General features: G+C 41.8%; 1 protein-coding gene across 1 annotated transcript in view; it reads left to right on the top strand.

Moving 5' to 3' along the window:
* Positions 1 to 22,890, top strand: part of LOC311044664 (low-density lipoprotein receptor-related protein 8-like) — a gene marked incomplete at its 3' end in the record, with an annotated part of 99,405 nt that overhangs the window by 73,016 nt on the left and 3,499 nt on the right. Inside the window, exons 10-16 of the mRNA XM_084056375.1 lie at positions 2,354 to 2,525; positions 6,969 to 7,196; positions 9,826 to 9,944; positions 11,210 to 11,349; positions 13,994 to 14,135; positions 18,747 to 18,899; positions 19,756 to 19,992. Coding sequence (XP_083912501.1) covers positions 2,354 to 2,525; positions 6,969 to 7,196; positions 9,826 to 9,944; positions 11,210 to 11,349; positions 13,994 to 14,135; positions 18,747 to 18,899; positions 19,756 to 19,992 — 1,191 coding nt within the window. The remainder of the gene's footprint in view (positions 1 to 2,353; positions 2,526 to 6,968; positions 7,197 to 9,825; positions 9,945 to 11,209; positions 11,350 to 13,993; positions 14,136 to 18,746; positions 18,900 to 19,755; positions 19,993 to 22,890) is intronic.

A 22,890-nucleotide genomic window follows, 5' to 3' on the forward strand; every position in this document is an offset into this window, starting at 1 on the left:
GGCACAGACCGCTAAACCTGATTTATATTCTGTCATATGACAGGGTCGCTCCCCAAAAATGACGGCGGTCACGTTCTTTAGCTGTTCTATTCAGTGAGCGAAACTGTCATATAGTTACAGTACGATGAAGTATGAATAGGCTTTAGTGTATCTATGTCTGTATCTATCATGTTGTACGCATTTAGCTTTTCTGTCTGAGTCACATGGAAGTAAACATGAGTCTGAGGCTAATTAGTGTTCCATTCATTGATATAAGGAGAGGTTGAGAGATTTCAAAGTTGTAGTCGTAGCCCTGTGGGTATTCAGAAAATTGAGCCAATCTATCTGTTGATGTTGTTTGGCTTGCAGTTTGGCAGGAAAGTAATGGAAGAAAGTTGATGACCCGGCTGTTTTTCTTTCTTTCTCATCAACCCTCGCTGGAAATTACTGTAAAGTGATGCTAGTGTTTTCTCTGCGATTGCAAATTGAGTCCTGATTGTTTGTGTGTGTGTGTGTGTGTGTGTGTGTGTGTGTGTGTGTGTGTGTGTGTGTGTGTGTGTGTGCGTGTGCGCGCGTGCGTGTGTATCTGTCTCTGTCTTAATGTGAAATGTTGTGTTGAATGAGTGGAAAAGTGTTAACTGCCGATTGTTTGTATGTATTACTGTCTGTGACATGGTGTGATTGAGAAGAAATACATGAACGTGTGTGTGTGTGTGTGTGTGTGTGTGTGTGTGTGGCATGCCTACAGTACCTATCATACCTCCCTGCCTGTGTGTGAGTTGATGCTGGAATTTACAATAAAATAAGAATAGCACTTAACTATCTATGATCCTATAAATCTACCGTTCTATAACGTTTTTGAGACTTACACGTGGCCTCTGATCCAGAAAAGTTTGGGAACCACTGCAGCAAACATGGTTTGATGGTTTGCTGACATACTGTACAACAGTGGTTCTCAACCTTTTCAGGCCCCCAAAATAATCATAATTGAACAGGGGACCCCCCTAAATAATCATATTTGAACTGGGGATCCCCCACCCTGACAAGCACTTGGAATTGTAGGAGTTGAGTTATTACATTTAGTTTGACTCGGTTCCACAGATAAATATTGTGAAAATAGCCAAACTACAAGCTCACAATGCCTCGTCTGATCGTATATATTTATTTTTTTGCCTCTTTCTTAGATTATTTGACAATTTGGCCAATGTTTGACCAGTTTTTATAGTATAGTTTGTTGATTACTTTTGATGCAGCAATGGTCTTTTTTTATTTCATTTATTTTATTTTTTTGTCTTTTTAAGGTATTTAAAAGGTAAATTGTCACTTTACTGTCATCTGGGGACCCCCCCCCAAAAAAAAAATCATATGGGGACCGCCAATGGGGGTCCCCACCCACAGTTTGAGAACCACTGCTGTACAAGCCCCTCGGCTTCATCGATGCATCCTCGTATTCTTACAGTGACAGGTCCAGGCCACGTCAAGTTTGGTTGCCTGATTGACACATGGATTACATGGATTGCCTTGGTGAATTCTAGGTAGCCGACAGCCAGACGGCTGTCTGGCGATGTTACCTCAGATGCCATTACAGTCTTACACTGTAAAATGTTTTGGCTGTGTTGATTCCTCTGTTGGTTGTACTCACTAAAATGGGAACTTTAAAAGTCCCCTGTGGGGATATGTGGTCTTTACAGCAGCAGGAAAGAGGTACGGTAACAACAAAAATACAATTAAAACCTCAGCAACCCAGGGATAACATAATAAAATGTTTATTCTATATCAAAATCATAATCATCTTCATTGTGACATCACAGGTTTACAGGTATAAAACTGTGGGTGAAATTTGTTTTTGTTTTCAGAAAGAGAAAGAAAATAGGGGGGGGGGGAAAGAAGGAATCAAAAAAGAGACAACAAGTTATCTACATATTTACACATACTGTAGCATATCAACGTGTCGCGAAACGGACCCTCAATTTCAGATGGGGGTCTGCCAGGGGCGTCAATTGGGTATGGCAGGCTATTGCAGCTGCCATACCCTGGCTCCAGGGGAGAAAAAAAAGAAGTACTTTTTTGATAATAAATCGGGAAAATCAGGCAAAAATAAGAATTAAATAACATAACCCTAACCTAACCCGAATCCTAACCCTAAAACCGAAATAAAGTAACCAAAAACTGGAAAAAACGAACCCAACCCGCCCAGAACCGCACAAAAATTTGCGCGCACGTGCATAAGGTCGCGTGCATGCTGCCATACCCTAGCTTTTGCTGAACTGACGCCACTGGGGTCTGCGGTCAAATACATTTTTTACAAATTAGTGTACCGTGACATAAAAAAGTTTGTGAACCACTGCTCAACACCATCAATCTTTCCTTCCAGGGAAGGGCCCCTGCCTGTTCTTCACCAACCGCCATGAGATCCGTCGCATGGACCTCGTGAAGAGAGACTACAGTCAGCTGGTGTCCAACCAGAAGAACGCTGTGGCTCTGGACCTGGACGTGGCTAACAACCGCATCTTCTGGTGTGACCGCTTCCACCGAAAGATCTACAGGTATGATGTACAGAGCTGGATGTAGTCTAGAAACCTGTCTAAAATATTTTTTTCACCAGTGTTTACTGTTTATGGGCCATGATGGCAAAGACACGTTCATCTTTGGTCTTCAGCCTAGATTTCGGATCAAACAAGAGAGCATCAGAGGATCGTAGAGACGCTGGGAAGATACTGAGTCAGAAAGTCCGAAATTTTGCCATTGTAATCAATACTCAAAGTAATCAATAACATTGAATAACATTTACATTAAAAAATATATATATAAATCTCACAGGAAACCAGTAGAGTGATGCAAGGGTCGTGTGTGATGTTTTTTAAAGTCTGGCAGCTGCATTTTGGATCATCTGAAGGGCATTGAGATATTTTTGCTAATGACAGATTTCCCTTCCTAGAAATGTAGTGGAGTCAAAAGTACAATATTTGTAGAAGAAAGAGAGAAACGAGTGCATCTGTTTGGTAGAGTAAAAATGTGCAACAAGGTGCTCTTTGGTACAAATGGGTGATAAAGGTGATTGGCAAAAAAGGGAAGAGACCAAGGCACTCTCATGGAAAAATGTAAAACCCTTGCGTGTAAGCGGACAGCCCGACTGATTTTGAGATTTTGAAGCCGATTGTCTTTGCTTATGAAGCTCTCAGAAAGTTCCCCTAACATGACTTTTCCTAAATATTCAATCCAAATGATCTCGGTTTTTTTTCTTCCATCTGAAACGTTTTCTAAATATAAAATTAGTCACTTTCATACCATCCCGGACGTTAATTTTGGGCTAAATTGACCGCTCTCACTTTTTCTCCCCCAGGCAGAAGGTCTTCACACCTCCAGACCACCTGGAGATGCGTCATTGTTCTAATTAATGGCATAATTTGCATGACACTGTCAGAAACCTGGCAAAGTGAACTCTCCCCTCTAAATAAAAGTGACAGCTGTGTTTAAAATAACTCCAACCCGAACCCATAAACCTAACCTCTAGATGTTGTATTTCGTCTGAGCAATGTGTATCTGTGCTGCTGCAAACAGCCCAGCCTGCATGCGTGTGTGGCTCAAAATAAAGCACAGCGCATAAAGGCATACTTTCAACACTTAGAGGTATTGTCATAATTCTGAGTGTCAGTCAAAATAATAAAACATTGCTGTCCATTGTAAACTTTGTGTGGGCAACAACTCGCTTTCAACCGTGATGTACTCAACTGACATCTAAGGCATCTCTCTCTCTCACACACGACGCATGAGGTAAAATCCTCAGTGTTCATGTGTCCAAGTAATAGTCTGTGACATATGCGGAAGTGCCTTTTAGACCTGTGTAGGCTATAGGTCTGTTTGTGGCGTTGATGTGTCACATACTTCACCTATGGGTTTAAGAACCTATGTAGCTCACACTACAGTGATCAGCTGCTTCAAATGTTTTTGTCATATTAATTAGGCTACACATCGGATCTCCAGTTGCCATTCCCAATAGAGCGCACTTTCCCTCATCATATCTATGCCATAGAGTTATATTATATCGGATCTATGCTTCAATGAGATATACATCTGGGCACATGGAGAGTCTGTCTCCGGCTTCAGACAGCAGGCATAAATGTAACTTTGAAAGGTTAATCTGTGTAAGTTAAGTAATATTGTTTACTCTGTCGCTACCAGTGAATCATTTTTTTCCAAAGTAAAAGCAACTGACTGAACTGCGGGTATTTAACAACGTGGGTTGCTTGCCACTTCAGGTTTCTGGGAATATTTTCCTCCCAGACACACATTTCGAGTTATATATTTAGATTTGGTTTTCTGCCTCTAAGCCAAATGAAGCGTAGTATACCTTTGAGATGTGAGTGGGATTGAAATGTTGTGTAGCCTAAGGAAACCCAATCGATATTTGAAAGACAATGGTATCCCCGAAAGTCCATCTGTGTGGTAGTTGGACTTTATGCCGTCGCACGAGTGTTAATAGTCTGGCTAATGCACGGCAATAATAAAAAATACATCTATGTGTTTGCAGCTGCCATGAAGGCCAACTGAAAATGCCAAAAAACATCGTCCAGGAATATGGTGGGAGCTGTTCCTTATGACTCACCCACAAGTCACAGTACTATGTAGAAGAAAGAGAGAAATAATTGGCAGACAAAAAATCTCCTGCTGTGCCTTTTAATTAATTCAGTATTAGAGATTACATTTTGTGCTTGATTATCCTCATTTCTAGTCACCTGCTGAACCTATTATTATAATGTAGGCAATGATGTAATTTCCATGTCAGTGGTTTATAAAAAAAACATTTCTTGTTTCTTTACAAACTGTTTTATTTTTTTTATCTTTTAAGTGGTATAGGTTAGGGTTTCATGGTGGGCTCTACATTTTGTCTTGGTGTGTTTATTTTTGTTGCTATGCCTTCTAGTCACCAATTCTTTATGTTAACTCATTGAGTGCCATTGACGTGTTTCACATGTTTTACCGCAATGGCGCAACGTGCCATTTTTTTAGGGGGGAAAAAACGTTCAGAACCCAAGATATCATCATTTGAAGATTTGCTGCTCCATTCATTTCTTGTTTAACTTATTACTGAAAAAGGCTGTATCTCGGCTCCTGAGCACTTTTTTTTTACTATGTATTTTTCAATGTTATTTTCAAAAGGCAGACAATTAATGTCAACAAGGTCCAATGACCTCGTTGACATTTGTGAAACCACACAGTGCAACCCTCAGTGATTAGCACCCATCAGGGGATCGATTATACTGGAGATAAATATTCTGTGACTACTTGAAAAAGGTATAAGAAAATTAAAAAATTGCTGGCACAGTTCGCAATATTTTTTTTATTTCATTGGTAAGCCTGTGTGTGATGTCATCTCCTATAAAAGCCATGTTGTACAATATTTGTCTTTGAAATGAAAGTATGAAAAGTGTAAAAAAAAAAATAATGCTCAAGTAAAGTACAGATAAAAAAGAAAAATGTACTTACTGTGCAGTACTCAAGTAAATGTACTTTGTTGCTGTCCTCCACTGCGAGTAACTGTATGACAGTGAGTGAAGATATGGGAGTCTGCAGCAGCTTTTTCTCCCTGGAGATATTCCTAATTGGAACGCTGCGTTCTTTTTATAAAATTGAAAGTCTTCAGGGAGAACTGACCCCCCCCCCCCCCTCCCTCCTGTACAGGTTGTGTCAGTGACACTTGCGTTCACCATCACCTCCTACTGCCTCTACCAGGTTCACCCAATTCATTAGCTAGTCGGTCAAGCCCTCTGGGTGAGGCCTTGTCTGTTATTACTAAAAGTGATGCTAACCCATGAATGAACCTGCCCTGAGCAGGGCCGGACTGGGACCAAAATTCAGCCCTGGCATTTTGGCCTGGACCGGCCCACCACCCCCCCCGGGCCGTTTTGTCAACGGGGGGGGGGGGGGGGGGGGGGGCGTTTCACCGTTTCAGCCCAGCCTTGCACATGAACTCTGCAGCCGCACTGAGGCCCCTGCTGGAAAGCATCCCAGCCCAAACATTAACGTAACTAATAATTGGGCCGCGCGACCCGGAAATGACCGTAATAATCCTAAAACGGGAGCAAAAATAATATTTTTCAAAAAAAAAAAAAAAAAGAAAAAAAAACTTTTTTTTTTTTTTTTTTTTTTTTTTGGGCCCAGTGGCCCACTGGCCCAGCGGCCCACCGGGCATTTGCCCGGTACGCCAAATGGCCAGTCCGCCCCTGGCCCTGAGGATGGCTCAAGGCTAGTGACTTCCTCCAGATTTAGCATTAGAACATGACTGCAGGATAATGAGGGTGATCAGATGTCCTGAAGAATTCAGGACAGTCCCAAATTAAGAGCAAATGTCCTAAATTCTGATTAGTTATAGCCTAATAAAGCCTGTAGCCTACATGAATTATATCTGTTTGCACAGTCATGCAGTGAATTGATAAACAAAGCTACTCATGACGGTGAGGCATAGCTACGATGTTCAACTAAAATTTCTATTCAGCAGCAAAGAATGTGGAGGAGTGGGGAGGGAAATTTTGTGTCAACAGCATTACAACAGCCACAATGTAACATGTGTGCGTGCTCTTTTCCCTTTTTTGTATTCTAGTGTAGATGAAGATAGCGGAAGTTGCGGTCATGTAGACACGGCTCTATAAATAAAGTGCTTAACTGTAAACGTGGTCTTTGTAAAAAAGGAACATCTGAGGTGCTGTATAGTGACTGGGCACATGTTTAGCAAACTCAGCATAAACAACCACTGCTATGCGGAAGGATCCTGCTGGTTGGTCCGTCAGGGACCAGTCAGAAGGCTGACGAGTGGGGGAATTGATCAAAAATATATGTTTGTTCCCCATCCTTCTCTTCCCTCTCCGCCTTTTCTTGAAGCCATACTCCCTTATCTCCACCCTTCTCCTTCCAATGTCTATCGTCCCTCTTCTAAAATAATGGCCTGCCTCTTACTCACTCCTTCATCTCTCGTCTTTTTTACCACGCAGTGCCTTCATCCACGAGGCCAGCGATCCATCCCTGCAGGTCCCCTTGGTGGACAGCTCTCTACAGTCCCCTGAGGGCCTGGCACTGGATTGGCTCCAGCACAACCTGTACTGGACTGACTCTGGGGACAAGTCCATCTCTGTGGCATCGGTCGATGGCTCTAAGAGACGTGTCCTCATCAGTACTGATCTCAGCGAGCCCAGAGCCATAGCCCTGGACCCCCACCAAGGGTAAACGAGCATGGGATATGTGTGGTATCTGTGTGTGTGTGTGTGTGTGTGTGTGTGTGTGTGTGTGTGTGTGTGTGTGTGTGTGTGTGTGTGTGTGTGTGTGTGTGTGTGTGTGTGTGTGTGTGTGTGTGTGTGTGTGTGTGTTGCTTTGTCCAGGTCATGTACAGTATGTGTGTGTTTGTATGTTTTGTTTTGTTTTGTTTAGGTTAGGGTAAGGGTCAATACATGTCATTGTACATTCACAGCTTTGACACAGCATAATGAGTATATATATACATGTGTATTGTGTGTATATATATATATATGTGTGTATGTGTATGTGTGTATATATATATATATATATATATATATATATATATATATATATATATACAGTATATATATATACACATATATATACAGTATATATATATATATATATACATATATATATATATATATATATATACACATACATTTACATAAAATGTTTGATAAATTAACCTCTTAACTCTCTCAGTGCCGGAGTATTTTCATAAAGTACTCCCCCAGTGCCAGCAATTTTCTTTTTTCTTTTTTTTGCTATTTTATAATTTAATTTTCAAATAGCTTGTCTTCTGCAGTTTTAAACATATACGACAGTTCTACCAGTAGAGAGCAGCAAATCGCCACATTGATTACCTCGCTGACTCGTTCGACCCCCCCCACACACGCCAAACACTGTATAAGTCATACACCGGATGTGACGTCTTCGACAATATCTGATCAGCTTAAAATACGATGTGATACACGACATCGATGACTGATCGTCACCCAGACCAAAGAGAATAGACGTAGACCTCTCCGAAAAACCGTGACTTTACCTATTCTGGCCGAAAATGACTGCGAAAAAAAAATGAGAACCGGAAACGGAATCTGCCTCATGAAACCGGAACCCAATGAGTCTGAAGGAGTCAGGAAGTGAAAGTGATCATGAGAAATAAACAGAATAGCGCGACCACAGTAAAAAGTAAAAACTCTGGATTTCTCGTTCTGGCAGGGAGGGTACTCGGGGAAAAACCCTCCCGAGGGTACTCGGGAGGGTACTCGGGAAGAACTGTTGTTCTGTCAACAGAAAGTATTTTGAAATGTTGTCTTTTTACTATAATGACATGCCCAAAATAGAGATCGGTTATTAATAAATGATTTTATTAGATTATCGATATATTTTTTATAATCGATAATCATTTACTGATGCACCCCTATAGACTCAGTTATTGTCCTAAGGCTAGGGATTGTTGAACTTGTCAGCTAAGACAGATAAAACATAGCCCTCCTCTGGGGCAGAGGCTAATCAAAAAACAACCAGAGCTGTAGGACAGTTAAGAACCAGGCCTGTGTCCCATTTTGTGTCCATTCTTACCTATACTTTAAGAAATGCTGGCCCAGATCACCGCTTCTAAGATTTATAAATGTGTGCCACAATATGCTGTTGCATGGCTGGACCAGGAGAAATAAACACAGGTCTACATTCACAGACGATCTGTACATTAATGGATTTTGTCCTTTTTGTGTTGTGCCGAGAGACCCAAGCACCCCTCCCTCCAATATGGATATTTACACTTTTCAAATTCAGATGATTACTATTGATCCTAGCCTAAAGGCAATGCTGCAAATACCATTGGTTCAAAAGAGGAGAATTTATTTCCAAGATTATGATGTGGTTAAAGGCACATATATTTCCTCTAGCTGATGCTGGCCTCATGTTTTAGTGCAGTAAAATGTTACCCTATGTTATTAGTGATAGAATATGACCTTCTCACATGGTTTGAAAAGAAAAAGTGAACTGACCTTTGATTGGTTGAAAGGCCAAAGTTCTGACAAATGTATGTGTTGATAATAGTTTTAATTATAACACCAGCACCATCATTACACTACTAATATCACGCACCCCCTAAAGGCAGCTTGCGCACCCCAGGGGGCGTGCACGCACCACAGTTTTGGAGTCCCTGCTATACAGTACTATGTACTATATGTTTCTTTCAGAATTTGAATCTGGTTTTACAGTTTTATGTTTCCCCTTTCTCTTAAAAGAAAAAGGGAAAAAAAGGCACTCGATACAGCATGTCCCTTTTACCCCTCTGAAATTCTTTCATGACCCGCTCTGGTGTGATATACCGAATCCCAGCACAAAAGTCAAGCTGGTCGCACGCCCATTCATCGTCCAATCACATACACCCACAATCCTAATGGTTCAGTTATGGCTAGGCAATTAGAACCTGAGATGCCTAACAGCTAAGGGCTCAAGGCTTAGCAAAAGCTTTTTCCTGGCAGCCGTCAGAGCACTAAATGAGGGCATGGACCAAAAAATAAGTGAACTGACATGACTCTCGTTCTAAATTCATGCACTGTATATGCTTGACTCCTTTGCACATTCAAATGAGACACTGCTGCTATTGATTAGATGTACTGTACATGCACATTACCTGCACATTTTTGAAATTGCTGCTAATTCATAAGCTATTGTACCTGTCTAAGACAAGAACTTATTCTCACTATATAGTTTTATTATATAATTATTCCTCCTTGACATGAAAAGGTTTGAGAACCACTGAACTAATCAACACAAAAAAGCCTGACTGAAGTACATTTGTTAATTTGTCCCATCCAGGTTCATGTACTGGTCCGACTGGGGCGCGAGGGCAAAGATAGAGAAGGCTGGGATGAATGGTGTGGACCGACAGGTTCTGGTCGCTGACGACATCGAGTGGCCCAATGGCATCACGCTGGGTGAGAACTGCTTCATTTCACCTGCTTCCAGTGGTGTGAAGTAACCAAGTACATTTACTCAAGTACTGTACTTAAGTACACTTTTGAGGATTTTTTACTTTTTACTGGAGTGTTTCCAATTTTCAATACTTTATTCTTCTACTCCACTAAAAAGTTTTGAAAACTTAACTACTTACTAGTTACTTTGTAGATTTTGATTATTATTACAAAACATGCATGAATCACTTCAGCCCTGTGCATACTTTGGCTATTTGAAAATAGCAGATCTAAAAGCTCTCAACTTGTGAGCTTATAGATTTGCTTATTCACCTGTTTCCTAGGCTGTGGGTTTTCCACTTCCTGTCGATTTCATTGGATATCATTGGTCATCTGACCAGTTTCATTGGATTTCATTGGATCAAATCGACAGGAAGTGGAAAACACACAGTCTAGGAAACGGGTGAATAGATTTTTAAAGCATTTTCATACATTTGTAAATTTGTGAAATGAGACATTCTGCAAAATGAGTGCTTTTACTTTCAGTACTTAAGTATGCAAATGCATTTATACTTTTACTCAAGTACATTTTTAATACCTGACTTCTATTTTAACAGAGTATTTCTACATTGTGGTATTGGTACTTTTACTAGTACAAAATGTGAGTACCTCTTCCACCACTGCCTGCTTCCCTGACATTGTGTCAGACAAGACGTTATTGATATTTTTTATTGTTTTTGCTTTGTTTTGGGTTTCAAGAATTATTGTTGCATGTAATGGAATATGCCACTGGAAATAGAGCAATTGCACTGAGTCTGTGCTCCCCCAGTGTAAGTAAAGGTCAGCTGAATTTGAAATGTTATGAGCAAATGACTGATGACTGATGAGATTTCTAAAAAAGTGAGTGTTTTTGGAAGCCGTTCTAAAGGAATGCCAGTGTATGGCTGGTAATGAACATGGTACTGGTTTAATCACAGTATCTGACATTTAAAAATCTAATCGATATTACTTTAAAGGGATTTGCTGGACAGGATGCGAGAGTGGTTAATGTGTAGTTAATCAATTGTTACTAAGCCTGTGAAAATCTTGTGTGTGTGTGTGTGTGTGTGTGTGTGTTTGTGTGTGTGTGTGTGTGTGTGTGTGTGTGTGTGTGTGTGTGTGTGTGTGTGTGTGTGTGTGTGTGTGTGTGTGTGTGTGTGTGTGTGTGTGTGTGTGTGTGTGTGTGTGTGTGTGTGTGTGTGTGTGTGTGTGTGTGTGCGTGTGTCTGTATGCGTGTGCGTGTGTTTCAGATGTAGCCAACAGGCGTCTGTATTGGCTGGACTCTAAGCTGCACGTCATCTCTAGCGTGGACCTGAACGGAGCTCACCGCAGGACACACCTGTCCTCTGCAGAGCGGCTGGGGCACCCATACGCACTGGCAGTTTTTGAGGTGCGTGTGTCAGTGTTGATTTCGTCGACTAAAACTATGACGAAAAATGTTCGTCGACTAACTTTTTTAGACTAAATGTATTGACAATTTTGTCAACAAATAAAAACTTTTTATTTTGTCAACAAAGACCAAAACTACACAAAAACTTAAACATTTCAGATGACTAAAATATGACTAAAACTAAATGGAATTTTATTCAAAAGACTAACAAAATCAACACTTGGGTGTGTGTGTATTTGTGTATGGTTCTCAAAGGTTTGGTATGCATTAGGCCACGGACTCCCATAACTCTGAGTGTGTACAAATGGACAGTGCATTGGGTAAGGGTCCATTTGATGCCATTTGTACACTTTCTGAGGCAGGCCGTGTAGTTTGTGAATCAATTGAGATCAGGTATTTTCAGTGAAGAGATTTAGTGTAAACTGTAGAGGGAAATACTAGCAGACCTACTATAGAGCCCTAGGGGACCCCGGTCAACTAAGTTGGGTTGAAGTGGTTAACAACTTGTGCAAATTCACTGGTCTGATGAACTGATTTGAACTCAGTCTTATCGTGAGACTTCACACACTGAAAACTAATATCTAAAATGTGAACAATATAAAACCATGAATTGGATAGACAAAGGATAAAGGATTATTAAGCGTTATTATTACGCAAATTAGCCGTGAAGCAGTAGCTCTGAAAGCATTAGCCAAATGAGACCCCATGAAAAGAGCTAATGGTTCTTGATGATCACTGTGTGCTGGCCATTCACACACATTGTATTATCGGCTAACCACACACAGCTGCTTATATCCTCATATCTCACGTTAGATTGCTCCAGGCTTGGCCTGAGACTATGGCTATTAGCCATGCAGTTTGTGTGTGTATGGGTGCACACGCGTGTCCGAGAGAGGGAAAGCGTGTGTGTGTGTGTGTGTGTGTGTGTGTGTGGGTGGGTGTGTGCGGACTGCGCGCACACGCGACAGGCTGGACACACTATGGGCAGTTCTTCCCACAAGGAACAACAGGCCTGCATGTGTGCGATACGGCAGAGCTAGCAGAGGAACTTTAATCTGGTTGTGTGCCTCAGAGTATGCCACATATACAGTACAGTATGTGTGACACATCTAGTGCTTTGACTGAGACTACAAAAACACTATATAAATTAAATTCTGTGTGTGTGTGTGTGTCTCTAACCCAGTAGCCCTGCTTGTAGCCCAAAAGCCTAATATCTCCCTTGGCCAGGGGAGATTCCCCTTTGAATGAGCGGTAGATTTCCCAGCAGACCTGGGTTTGCATCCAAATGGATATACTGTATTGGGGACTTGTCCGGGTTCAGGTTTCCCAGGGGGGTGAATCATGTTGCAGAGTAACCCTGCCTGTATCCCAGAAGCCTAATATCTCTCTTGGCCAAGTGGGGATTCCCCTTTGCCTGAGCTGTGTTTTATTTCCCATGTGGGAGTCCCAGCCTCGAATCCAGGTGGTTATTACTGTATATGCATGCCTGGGTGCACTGTGTGTGTGTGTGTGTGTGTGTGTGTGTGTGTGTGTGTGTGTGTGTGTGTGTGTGTGTGTGTGTGTGTGTGTGTGTGTGTGTGTGTGTGTGTGTGTGTGTGTGTGTGTGTGTGTGTGTGTGTGTGTGTGTGCGCGTGCGTACGCGCGTTAATGAGAGAATGTGATAATGACTGCCCATGCAGCTGCCCATGTTTGTGGCTGTGGCACTGACTGTGTTGTTATGACATTGTCCTGGTGGCTCACTCCTCTCTCCTCTGAGGGGCCAGCCAGGCAAAAACGGCTCCCAATGGTACCAGAGCATCAGGGGACATTCCATAGCAATGGTGTCACATGGAAAACCTTGTATGTCCAAAGTGGTTTTGGTGATACAGAACACGTATTTTCCTGTTAAACAATAGGTTTTAAATGGGATTCTTGTGTTCAGCACCAAAAGGCTAGCATAGACCCCGGCAAAACGTGCAGACTTACAGTAGGACTTAGGAAGTCTATACACCGAAGTGTCAATTCTCGAGACTTAAACCGATTTAAACTTTCCAGTCGTGGATTAGGAACGGCCTCCACACCCCAGAGCCAAAAGCCCTTTGTTAAACCCTTTTTTCTCCCTCACAGTGCAAACCTTTTCAAATGGAAATGCAGAAAACAAAAAAGTCTTAGAAAGTGCAGCCCTGACGTTTTCCTTGACTGTGCTCGCTGCTTGTGCTGACACAATGACAAGAATGAGAATTATCTCACCTGCAGCTTTTGGTGTGATAAGGAACTGATCCAGGGCATTCACATTCACCTCACGTGTGTAGACCTGATTAAGTTAGCAAAAAGCATGAAATCAAACATTACATGAAGTTAATGCCTATTTTTGTTGGTGTAAAGTGCATCAAATGCAGTGAATAATTGAAAAGTAGCGGTGCACTTGCTTCATTAATCAAGTGTGCCTCTGTATGCATACATGTGTGCACACATGCCCATGGCATGAAACTCCACATGTTGGACGAGGCTGTGTTGCTTTAAATGCCGTAGGAAAAACTGTGATATTTTTAAGTTCAACTCCCATTCTATCTCTATCTCTCTCTCTCTCTCTCGCTCTCTCGCTCTCTCGCTCTCTCGCTCTCTCGCTCTCTCTCTCTCTCTCGCTCTCTCTCTCTCCTATCAGGACCGTATTTACTGGACAGACAGGGAGAGGGGGACCGTCTACGCGGCCAACAGGCTGACTGGCCAGGATGTCCAAACGCTGGCCGAACACCTCAATGACCCCCTTGACATTGTCATCTTCCACCAGCTCCGCCAGCCGCAAGGTGTGTGTGTGTGTGTATGTTTGTGTGTGTAGTCCTGCAAGCGAGAACTAGAGAGAGCGAGATGTGTTTTGTCATATTTTAATCATAATTCCATTTCCTTGATAATAAAAATATATATGCATAACAAACAGAACAGGAACAGAACAAGGAGAACAAAACGCGGTGTTGGTGGGTGTGTGGTGCTACTAATCTTTCATGCACATTTCCTTTTTGATCGTATTCATAAGGAGCTGTACAGGTTTAACCCAGCCTTGTGTCAATGAACATGAATAAATAAATCATGTGGTAGAGATGCAGTATCAAAGCATTTGGGGCACGTAGTCAGCCTGATATGCGTGTCTGTGACTGACTCCCTCGCTGTTTCTCTGGGTGCCTTTCGCCTTTTCTAGCACATTTCTCAACATGTACTGTAGGTATGTAGAAAGACTCAAGATCGATCGATAATTCGTTTTTGAAAATGTAACATTAAATATGGCAATCATTTTTCTGTATATTGAAGTTATTTGCCATACCTGCCCTGTGCAAGTTTTGTTTATGTAGCCATGCAAGCCATACAGAAATGTGATTTAAATACGTAGATTAATCGTTAATTGCAATCAAGTACAATGTCATAATCCTCACAGCGCTACCTTTGTTAAAGATTCTGATTGGGTTTGGTTTTTCGATGAATCTGTGTTTGTTCTGGAGTAAAGGCTCCCAGCAAGCATTGGCACTGATGTGCGCTCTGTGAGCCATTTGCTTTGTTCTGTGTTATAGTATTACTTGCGGTCGTTCAGCGGGAAATAAATCCATGGCAGGGGGCGATCGATAACTCAATAAGCTATTACTACTACTCCCTCCATCCCTCCATCCCTCTCTTTTACTCTCTCACCCTCTGTTTGTGTGTGCTCACATGTACGTTTGTTCCTCTATTGCATTTACTTGCTTATTACTTATTGATTTATTATCGCCGTCGGTGACTGCTGTTGCTACCCTAGCAACCATGGGACCTTCTTGAGGTACAAATAATGGCTTATAAAAAAAACGATCGAATCATGGGGATTTCAGGGTCCACATGGGAACGGCGTGGCTCCAGTGTGGATCTGGGACTTCATGTGGCCTGTCTGTGAATTCAGTCTTCTATGGTGTCATTTATGTCAGTGGTTCTCAATCTCCTTAATTTCAAGGACCCCCATGACACTGAGAGTACACAAATGGAACCAAATTGACCCTTAAGGGTCGATTTGTGTACTCACAGAGTTAAGGTTGATTCAGACTGGGTCCGATTGATTCGAACCGTTCCCGAGTACGATTGGCCTCTACCAGCTGGCCAGCATTCACATTGGCCAAGATTCTTCCGTACCCAAGCACACTTCATTCAACAGTAATGGTAAATATGTGCCTCATGGGGACGCTGTTGACTATGGGGCTTTGGGAGATAGAGAATGTCATCCACAGAAGAAGAGTCACTTGTCAGAGTAAATAATAAAGTTTGACTGTTCCTGACGTTGTCTTGAGTTATAATATTAACAGAACAACAATACACAAAGCAGTGTCTGCGTTGGTCTTCGAAACCTCAAAATGTAACGTTGTCTCTGTTATTGTCAGTATGATAGTGACGTCACTGACGCACCCTTGGTATTTTAGCAGTGACGTCACAGACTATTCCTTGGTATATTCATCCTAGCGGCAGCGTTACGCTACACATGTGTTTTTAGCCGCCAGCTGAAAGCGCGGCTCTGTATTCACTCTGACTCTGACCCGACAGATTTCCGACATGTATTCAACACTTTTTTTGCGTGATTGGCTGTCGTTTAAGCCAATGGGCGCCCTCGTCCTCCCAAGCTATGGGACTAGACACGCCTCTCTCAGTGGATTCGTCTGAGCGCTAGCCGAATTTGGCTAATAGTTAGCTTGTATGCTTGTATGATGTTACTAACTGTTTTTAGCCAAACGCGGTAATGTCCACTCTCCATTAGTTCTCGACGCAAGTAGGGATGGAGCTCGAAAACCGGGTACATTATATACCCGGGCATGAATTTATCGAGACCCGGGTATCGATAAGCTTTAGGCTTGTCGAGCCTGTTATCGAGTGCAGCGGCCCCTGACGTCATGTCTAAACTATCAAAACAAGAGGCGATCAAGAAATAAATCTAATCACTCATGCTGGCACAAACATGTTGGTTAAAAGTGTATTGATAGCTGCAAGTTGTGCCAAACAGCGCTGCCCGGGTTAACAAGGAAGAGGAATTTTATTGGCTCACTACATCACTATTTTAAGGGGGCTGTAAGCGTCCATTTGGTTCCATTTGTACACTCGGGTGGTTGCGTCGTTGTTGTGTTTACATGTGCGGTGCAGCGGTGAAACTGCACCGAACGAGTGAAACGCTCAAAAGTTTCACTCGTCCTCTTCTACCCAAGGTAGCAAGTCTCCGTTGACAATTTTAATTATCCAATTGATAATAATCCGTTTGGGATCTCCCTGTGAATGAATAACTAGTGTTGCTGAGCGTGTCCGTCCCTCAGTCTATCGTTGCCGAAAATGGCAGATCTACAAGCTCACAACGTGGTGCGAACAGACGCAGTGTGAGCTTGGAGATCGGCTATGTTTGGTGTGTGACACCGTCGTACGATGAAGTATAAATTGCGCTTTTAAAGTGACAGTACACAAATTAACCGTTTCTTCAATATTATTTTCCAAAAGTAAAAAGGTCACTTGCCTTCTGTCTGTTACTCTGTAAAGTACTGTATTTGAAGGCCCTAGTAAAATGTAGTGCGAGTGATATATTTTGGTTAAAACAAAGAAAAAATAAATATGCATTTTTTGTTATAAAGAGTTGAAGAGACATGGAGATTTTATAGTAATTATTACAGTACTATTCATAATATAAAGCCATTTAACACTTATTGCACATTATATGAATGGTTGTTTTAATGATAGGCAAAAATATTTTTAACTTTTGTCATTTTAATTTCAGATAGTTGTCAGCCACAAACACACACACACACACACACACACACACACACACACACACACACACACACACACACACACACACACACACACACACACACACACACACACACACATCCTTTATATTGGTAGCCAACCGATGAACCTCTCTGTTGAGTTATTTTGGTTGCATTGGAATGGCTGAGATTTCATTTTAAAGACCACTTTTACATTTTGTGCTGCAGATTGGGGCAAAAAAAGCCTGCCGCTGGCGGCTATATTATGACTTTAGTCATTTCTTGTTTGTTTATGTTTTTTCACGGCTTGCGCTACTCAAACACTAGCGGGATTATTATTTCTTGTCAACATTATCAAGTAGAACTATGAGAAGGTATAACCCAGCTAAAATAATGTGTAATTATAAAAATATATAAATGATATATGATTAGCAGTCCACTTCCTCCTGTCGGTACGGATGGATTCACATTGCAGCGTTCCGTTCCAGAGTGCGCAGTAATCGAACCCGAGATCTCCCCAGGCGGTCTCGGGTACGGTACAGTGATTCGTTCTGGGGAACGGTACGCAACGTTCACACTATCACAACATCTGCCAAGTGGTCCAGGGTGCGCACCCGGGACCATAGTCTGAATCCGCCCTTAGAGACTTGTGATGGTCCATTTAGAACCCGCTCAAGGAATCCTGAGGGTCTCTACTTTGAGAACCACTGATCTATGACATCTTTGACAAATGACTTCAAATTTAGGCAAGGTTTCAGCCTGATCCGAGCCTCATTGTCTTCCATTATAAAATTAGAGTTAAATATTTCAATGTCAATACAGAATCTCATTACTCGTATGTGATTATGTTGTGATTCTGGCATTCATGACAATGACGTATTCACCAAATATACAATATGTATTGGGCGCGCACCAATCTTCAGTTTCCAACATCACTTTCTCAGGACAGAAAAGCAGGCTATTGAGGAAGTTTAGCAAAAGATGTAACAGGGTCATTTGAAAAACAGGGTTAACACAACTTCATTCAGTTTAACTCTGGATGGAGTATTGCCAATGAAAAAGGACAGAGCAATCATGATAATAACTCATGAGTCTACCAGTTCAAACCCTTAACATGTCATTGAAAAGGGGATGTGGATCTTACTGCTTGACATGTCATCCATCAAGAAGAGTGAGAGCCTTCTTGGGGGGGAGATTTATAACCTGTATGTAGGTCACCTACAGTAATCAGCACTCACTGATTCATCACATAGTATATACAGTAGCTACAGTACGTTCCTTCCCTCTATCAGCTGACCTAAACGTATGCACTGTCCATGGTGCTGAAGTCTCTCTCCACTTTGCTGTTCCCCTTGATGGCTGCACAGTCAAATCCCAATGTTAATTGAACTCCTAAGAGTGTACAAATTGTACATTTGTACGTTTGTAACACATTAAGAATAAGGATTTCACTGTTTAGAGGAACACCACAAAACTGAACCACTGAGTAGAGAGTATTTACAAGGTAACATTGTAAATACTCTAACATGCCTAATTTATGCCCCGTCATACTACGAAAATTGCTGATTTATACGCTATTTTCAAAGTATGACGCTATCGTACGACAAATAGTATAAATGGCTTAATAATTTGTATGTCACTCTCTCTTTGTACATCCCCCAGGCCCAGACAGCTGTAACCTTGGCAATGAGGCCAACGGAGGCTGTGACTACCTGTGTCTCAAGGCTCCACAGATCACTGAACATTCCCCCAAATACACGTGTGCCTGCCCTGACGGCCAGGACCTGGGCCCTGATATGAGAGGCTGTGTACCAGGTGAATGGAGAGTCCATTAGATTAGTCTACTAATCAATATCACCCGAAGGGCTCTGCTCGACAGAGTGTTTACTGGGTGGATAATCTCTCATAATTTCTGCTCGCCTCAGGGAAGGGCTTGACGGCTATGTGTTTAGTTGCAGTTGTGTAATGGATATACGGTACACTGCTTTCACTGTTGGTTAGGACCTAATTGATCAGATGTATTGCTTCCGTGTGATACTGAAAGGTGTTTTAATTTAGCAATGTTTTAATGCAACATTTCTCAACATGAAGCACACATTCAGGTAAGTGTGTGTCATATTATGGAAGACATATGCTTTTTACACCATGGAAGTTTACCTACTGAACTCACAGTACAACTGTGTTCTGTGAATTCCTTCCTTAGAGGTATAAGTGATATGTATTGGCCAAGTATAAAATGTTTTCTGTTAAAAAGCTCTTAATCATTGCTATGGAGGTCTGGCCTTCTCTCCAGCTCTGTAATAAACATAAAAATAAACATATATATTCAACTTTGTCTGCACATTTTTATGTTTCATTACCTCTAATTGCACTTATTTATCCTGTACGAGTTATCTCTCCTGATTGGCTAAAATTGGTATCTCAACCTCAAAGTGTATTTTATGTTTACTAAAGACCCGGAGAGTCAGGGAGACCGCTGTTATTGAACAAAATAACCTATAGCAATGATTGCTGTCAGAATATAGAGCCATTAAACATATATTTTAACTAAACAATATCAATCACACCCCCTTTAAGCTACACTGTGTTACACTATAAAGTTCATTATTACTTGTCCTTTCAGGGGTGCCAAGAAATGACACTGTGATGCCTTCGTCTCCCACCGTCTCAGCAGCTGTTACCACAGCAGACGTCGCTGAGGGGTCCCGGCCGGCGTCGGGCGGAGTGTCCCAGGCGGACGCCGTTTCCGGCCTGACCACGGATCCCCACGGTGGCCCTGAGTCCCTCCCGCCGCTCACCACCCCCAGGCCCATGTCGGAGGAGTCTGAGGCCCTGGGTTCAAACCCCACGACCAGCACTGTGGCGGTCCCCACCACGCCGGCGGGGGACAGCAGCGTCTCCCAGCACTGTAAGTGGCTTCCATCATAACTTTTTATTTGGTATGTTTTACACATTAACCCTCTAAGACCGGGAACGCATCTGTGTCATTTTAGATTTATTTGGCTATTGAAAAATAGCAGATATACAAGCTCATAGCGCAGCACCGAGTGCCGCGCTATGAGCTTGTAGATCTGCTATTTTTGAAAAATCGTGATTTTGTTTTTAAAATATTATTTTCCGAAAAACTGTTAGGATTTAGAAAATGTTTTGAAGTGGCCTCAGGTCTTAATGGGTTAACCACTTAACAAATAGTGAAAATAGCTGATCTACAAGCTCGGTGGTTTACTATTTTCACTATTGTACAATTTGAAATTCTTGGAAAAGGTTTGATAGGTAAAAACTACGATGCCAGGTTGATAATAGTTGATATGCTCAGTCCACAAGTGTTCACAGCACACAGACTGGTCTTTCTATTGATCCTTGGTAGGCGAGTAATGTCAGCAGCTGTTTATCATCACAGTAAAGAACAACAAACCAACACTTTTGAAGTAATCAAATCTCATTGCAAATGTGCTTGCAGTTGATCTAAAAACTCTGATCTAAACACCGTGGCTTATGGCTGAATATAATTGTGCAGTACTGGGAAATAGAACATTTAGTTTGGACTCGAATCAGCGGCGAAAATACCCAGTTCTTTTCAAGAAGCAAAGTTTCCGTCATGTTAAAAACTGTTCTAGGATTTCCCTGTGAAGGCCAAAATGGAACCCATTGAAGTGCATGACGATGTCACTCAAGTGGTCAAATAACATACCTCTGCTAAGGCAAGCGCTTCAGCTTCCCAACCTCGATTTCCACAAACCTGTATTTATTTCTCTTTCCACTTCATTTTGAATTGTTCACTTCATTTTCTTCATAGTTGACATTGACATTTTGCCAAGTTGATACTGTGCTGCTGTCAACACACTGACACAGTGACTCAGGAGGCTAGGGTTGTCAATCAATGTAATCTCTCTGACCTGTGCTTTCTCTTAAGCACACACAGCCACGCAACTCTCTGACACTCTCTGATACACTCAAACAGAGACTGAACACACACATCACTACTAAGAGGTGTTGTACTTTTATTAGCCAACTACTAGTGTCACCGACACAAATGCTCACATATTAATAGGCTACCTAGTCCCGATTGTCCATTACAGACACGTAAGCAATGGCATGCCATGCTGCAGGGAATAAAGCAAGTAACGTGATCGAGCAGCAAATAAGTAAAGAAACGTGTCAAAAAGTGCCATCAACAAATATTAATTACGACTGTCATAGAAGCATAAGCATGCCGTGAAGAATAAAGCCAAGTTACGTGATCCAGCAGCACATAAGTAAATAAAGATTTACAGTCTGCCTTTATTTGATGTGAACTGTGAAGAATGATGGTTTAAATGTTATAACCCCCAAAAATAAATATCCATTGAACTGTGTAGGCCTACATGTATTATATGAGCCCCAGTCACTGTTTATTTTTGCGTTGCATCCACCAACACATTCTCACTCCGAACTCATCAGACTCTATAGAGACGAGACTACAGTTACTAATGTAATGCAAGTCCAACCCAAGCCTGATCTATTAACCAAGTAATACCTAGAGGTCGTTGACCAGGGTCCCTCAGGGGTCTATACTTCCTTGTTGCATGTTGTGAGTTTGTTTTTCAAATAGACAAAGTATAAAATAGGGCTTCATTGGCTAAATCTACAAAGTAACTACCGTATTTTCCGCACTATAAGGCGCACCGTCAGTGCGCCTTATAGTGCGGATGCGCCTTATAATCCGATGCGCCTTATATATGTATCAATATTGGTTCCCTTGGTTTCCACACTATAAGGCGCACCGTTAGTGCGCCTTATAGTGCGGATGCGCCTTATAATGCGGTGCGCCCTATATATGAAAATAATACATTTATTGAAGGTGCGCCTTATACGGTAATAACTAAAGTTTTCAAATAATTGTAATGGTGTAAAAAGTACAATATTTGCATCTGAGATACAGTGGAGTAGAAGTATAGAGTATTGAAAAATGGACATTCTCAAGTAAAGCAAGTACGTACCTCATAATTGTACTTAGTCACTTTCCACCCCTGTAGTAGAGTGACCCATCTGTAAACTAGAAAGAGAGAAATGGTTCTGCGTTCCTCTGACAAACGTGTGATTTCACCTTGGTGTACGTTTGACTTGCCAGGCACCACGCTCCATGCGTCAACGACCTGTCAACGACCTCAGCCACCCCATAAAGATAACATTAAGTTGAGATAACCACAAGCCACCACTGGTCTCGCTTCACTGACTTTAATGAGAGTGTTGAATGCCACCTTCTGGCCTCAAAAATGTGTCTTTCTCCATCATAAATTGATGACGTGTTGGCACAGGTCTGTGTAGGGTAGAGTTTTTGCAGTGTGTGTATATTGTTTGTCCATTAATATTTTGTATACGTGTTAGAGAGTGTGTGTGTGTGTGTGTGTGTGTGTGTGTACCGTACATAGTGTCTGCTATGTGCATGAACCACTGAAGTGGTTGATGCAGAGAAAACATTTACATACCCAGACACGGTATGTAAATGTTTTCTCTTCATCAACCACTTCAGCCCTATATACTTTGTCCTACGACAAGTGGCAAAAATAGCTGATCTACAAGCTCACAACGAGTCGCCACTCCCGATGCAACGTATTGCGAGCTTGTTGGAAGGCCATCTCTCTTTTTGTTTATTTTGAGAAAAAAAAAGAAAGAAAGACAATATTTGAAAATATGCCCAAATTAGGGAGGCCGGGTTAATGTGATTAAGGGGTGATGTGACATTATGCTAACGGTATGTACATGGAGATTATGGGGGTCAGAGGGAGTGCCAAGGTAGCTCAGTCTGTACCAGGCCTTGGAGACG

The sequence above is a fragment of the Gymnoscopelus microlampas genome (assembly GCF_963454915.1).
Source record: "Gymnoscopelus microlampas genome assembly, chromosome: 5".
In the NCBI taxonomy this organism is placed as follows: Eukaryota; Metazoa; Chordata; class Actinopteri; order Myctophiformes; family Myctophidae; genus Gymnoscopelus; species Gymnoscopelus microlampas.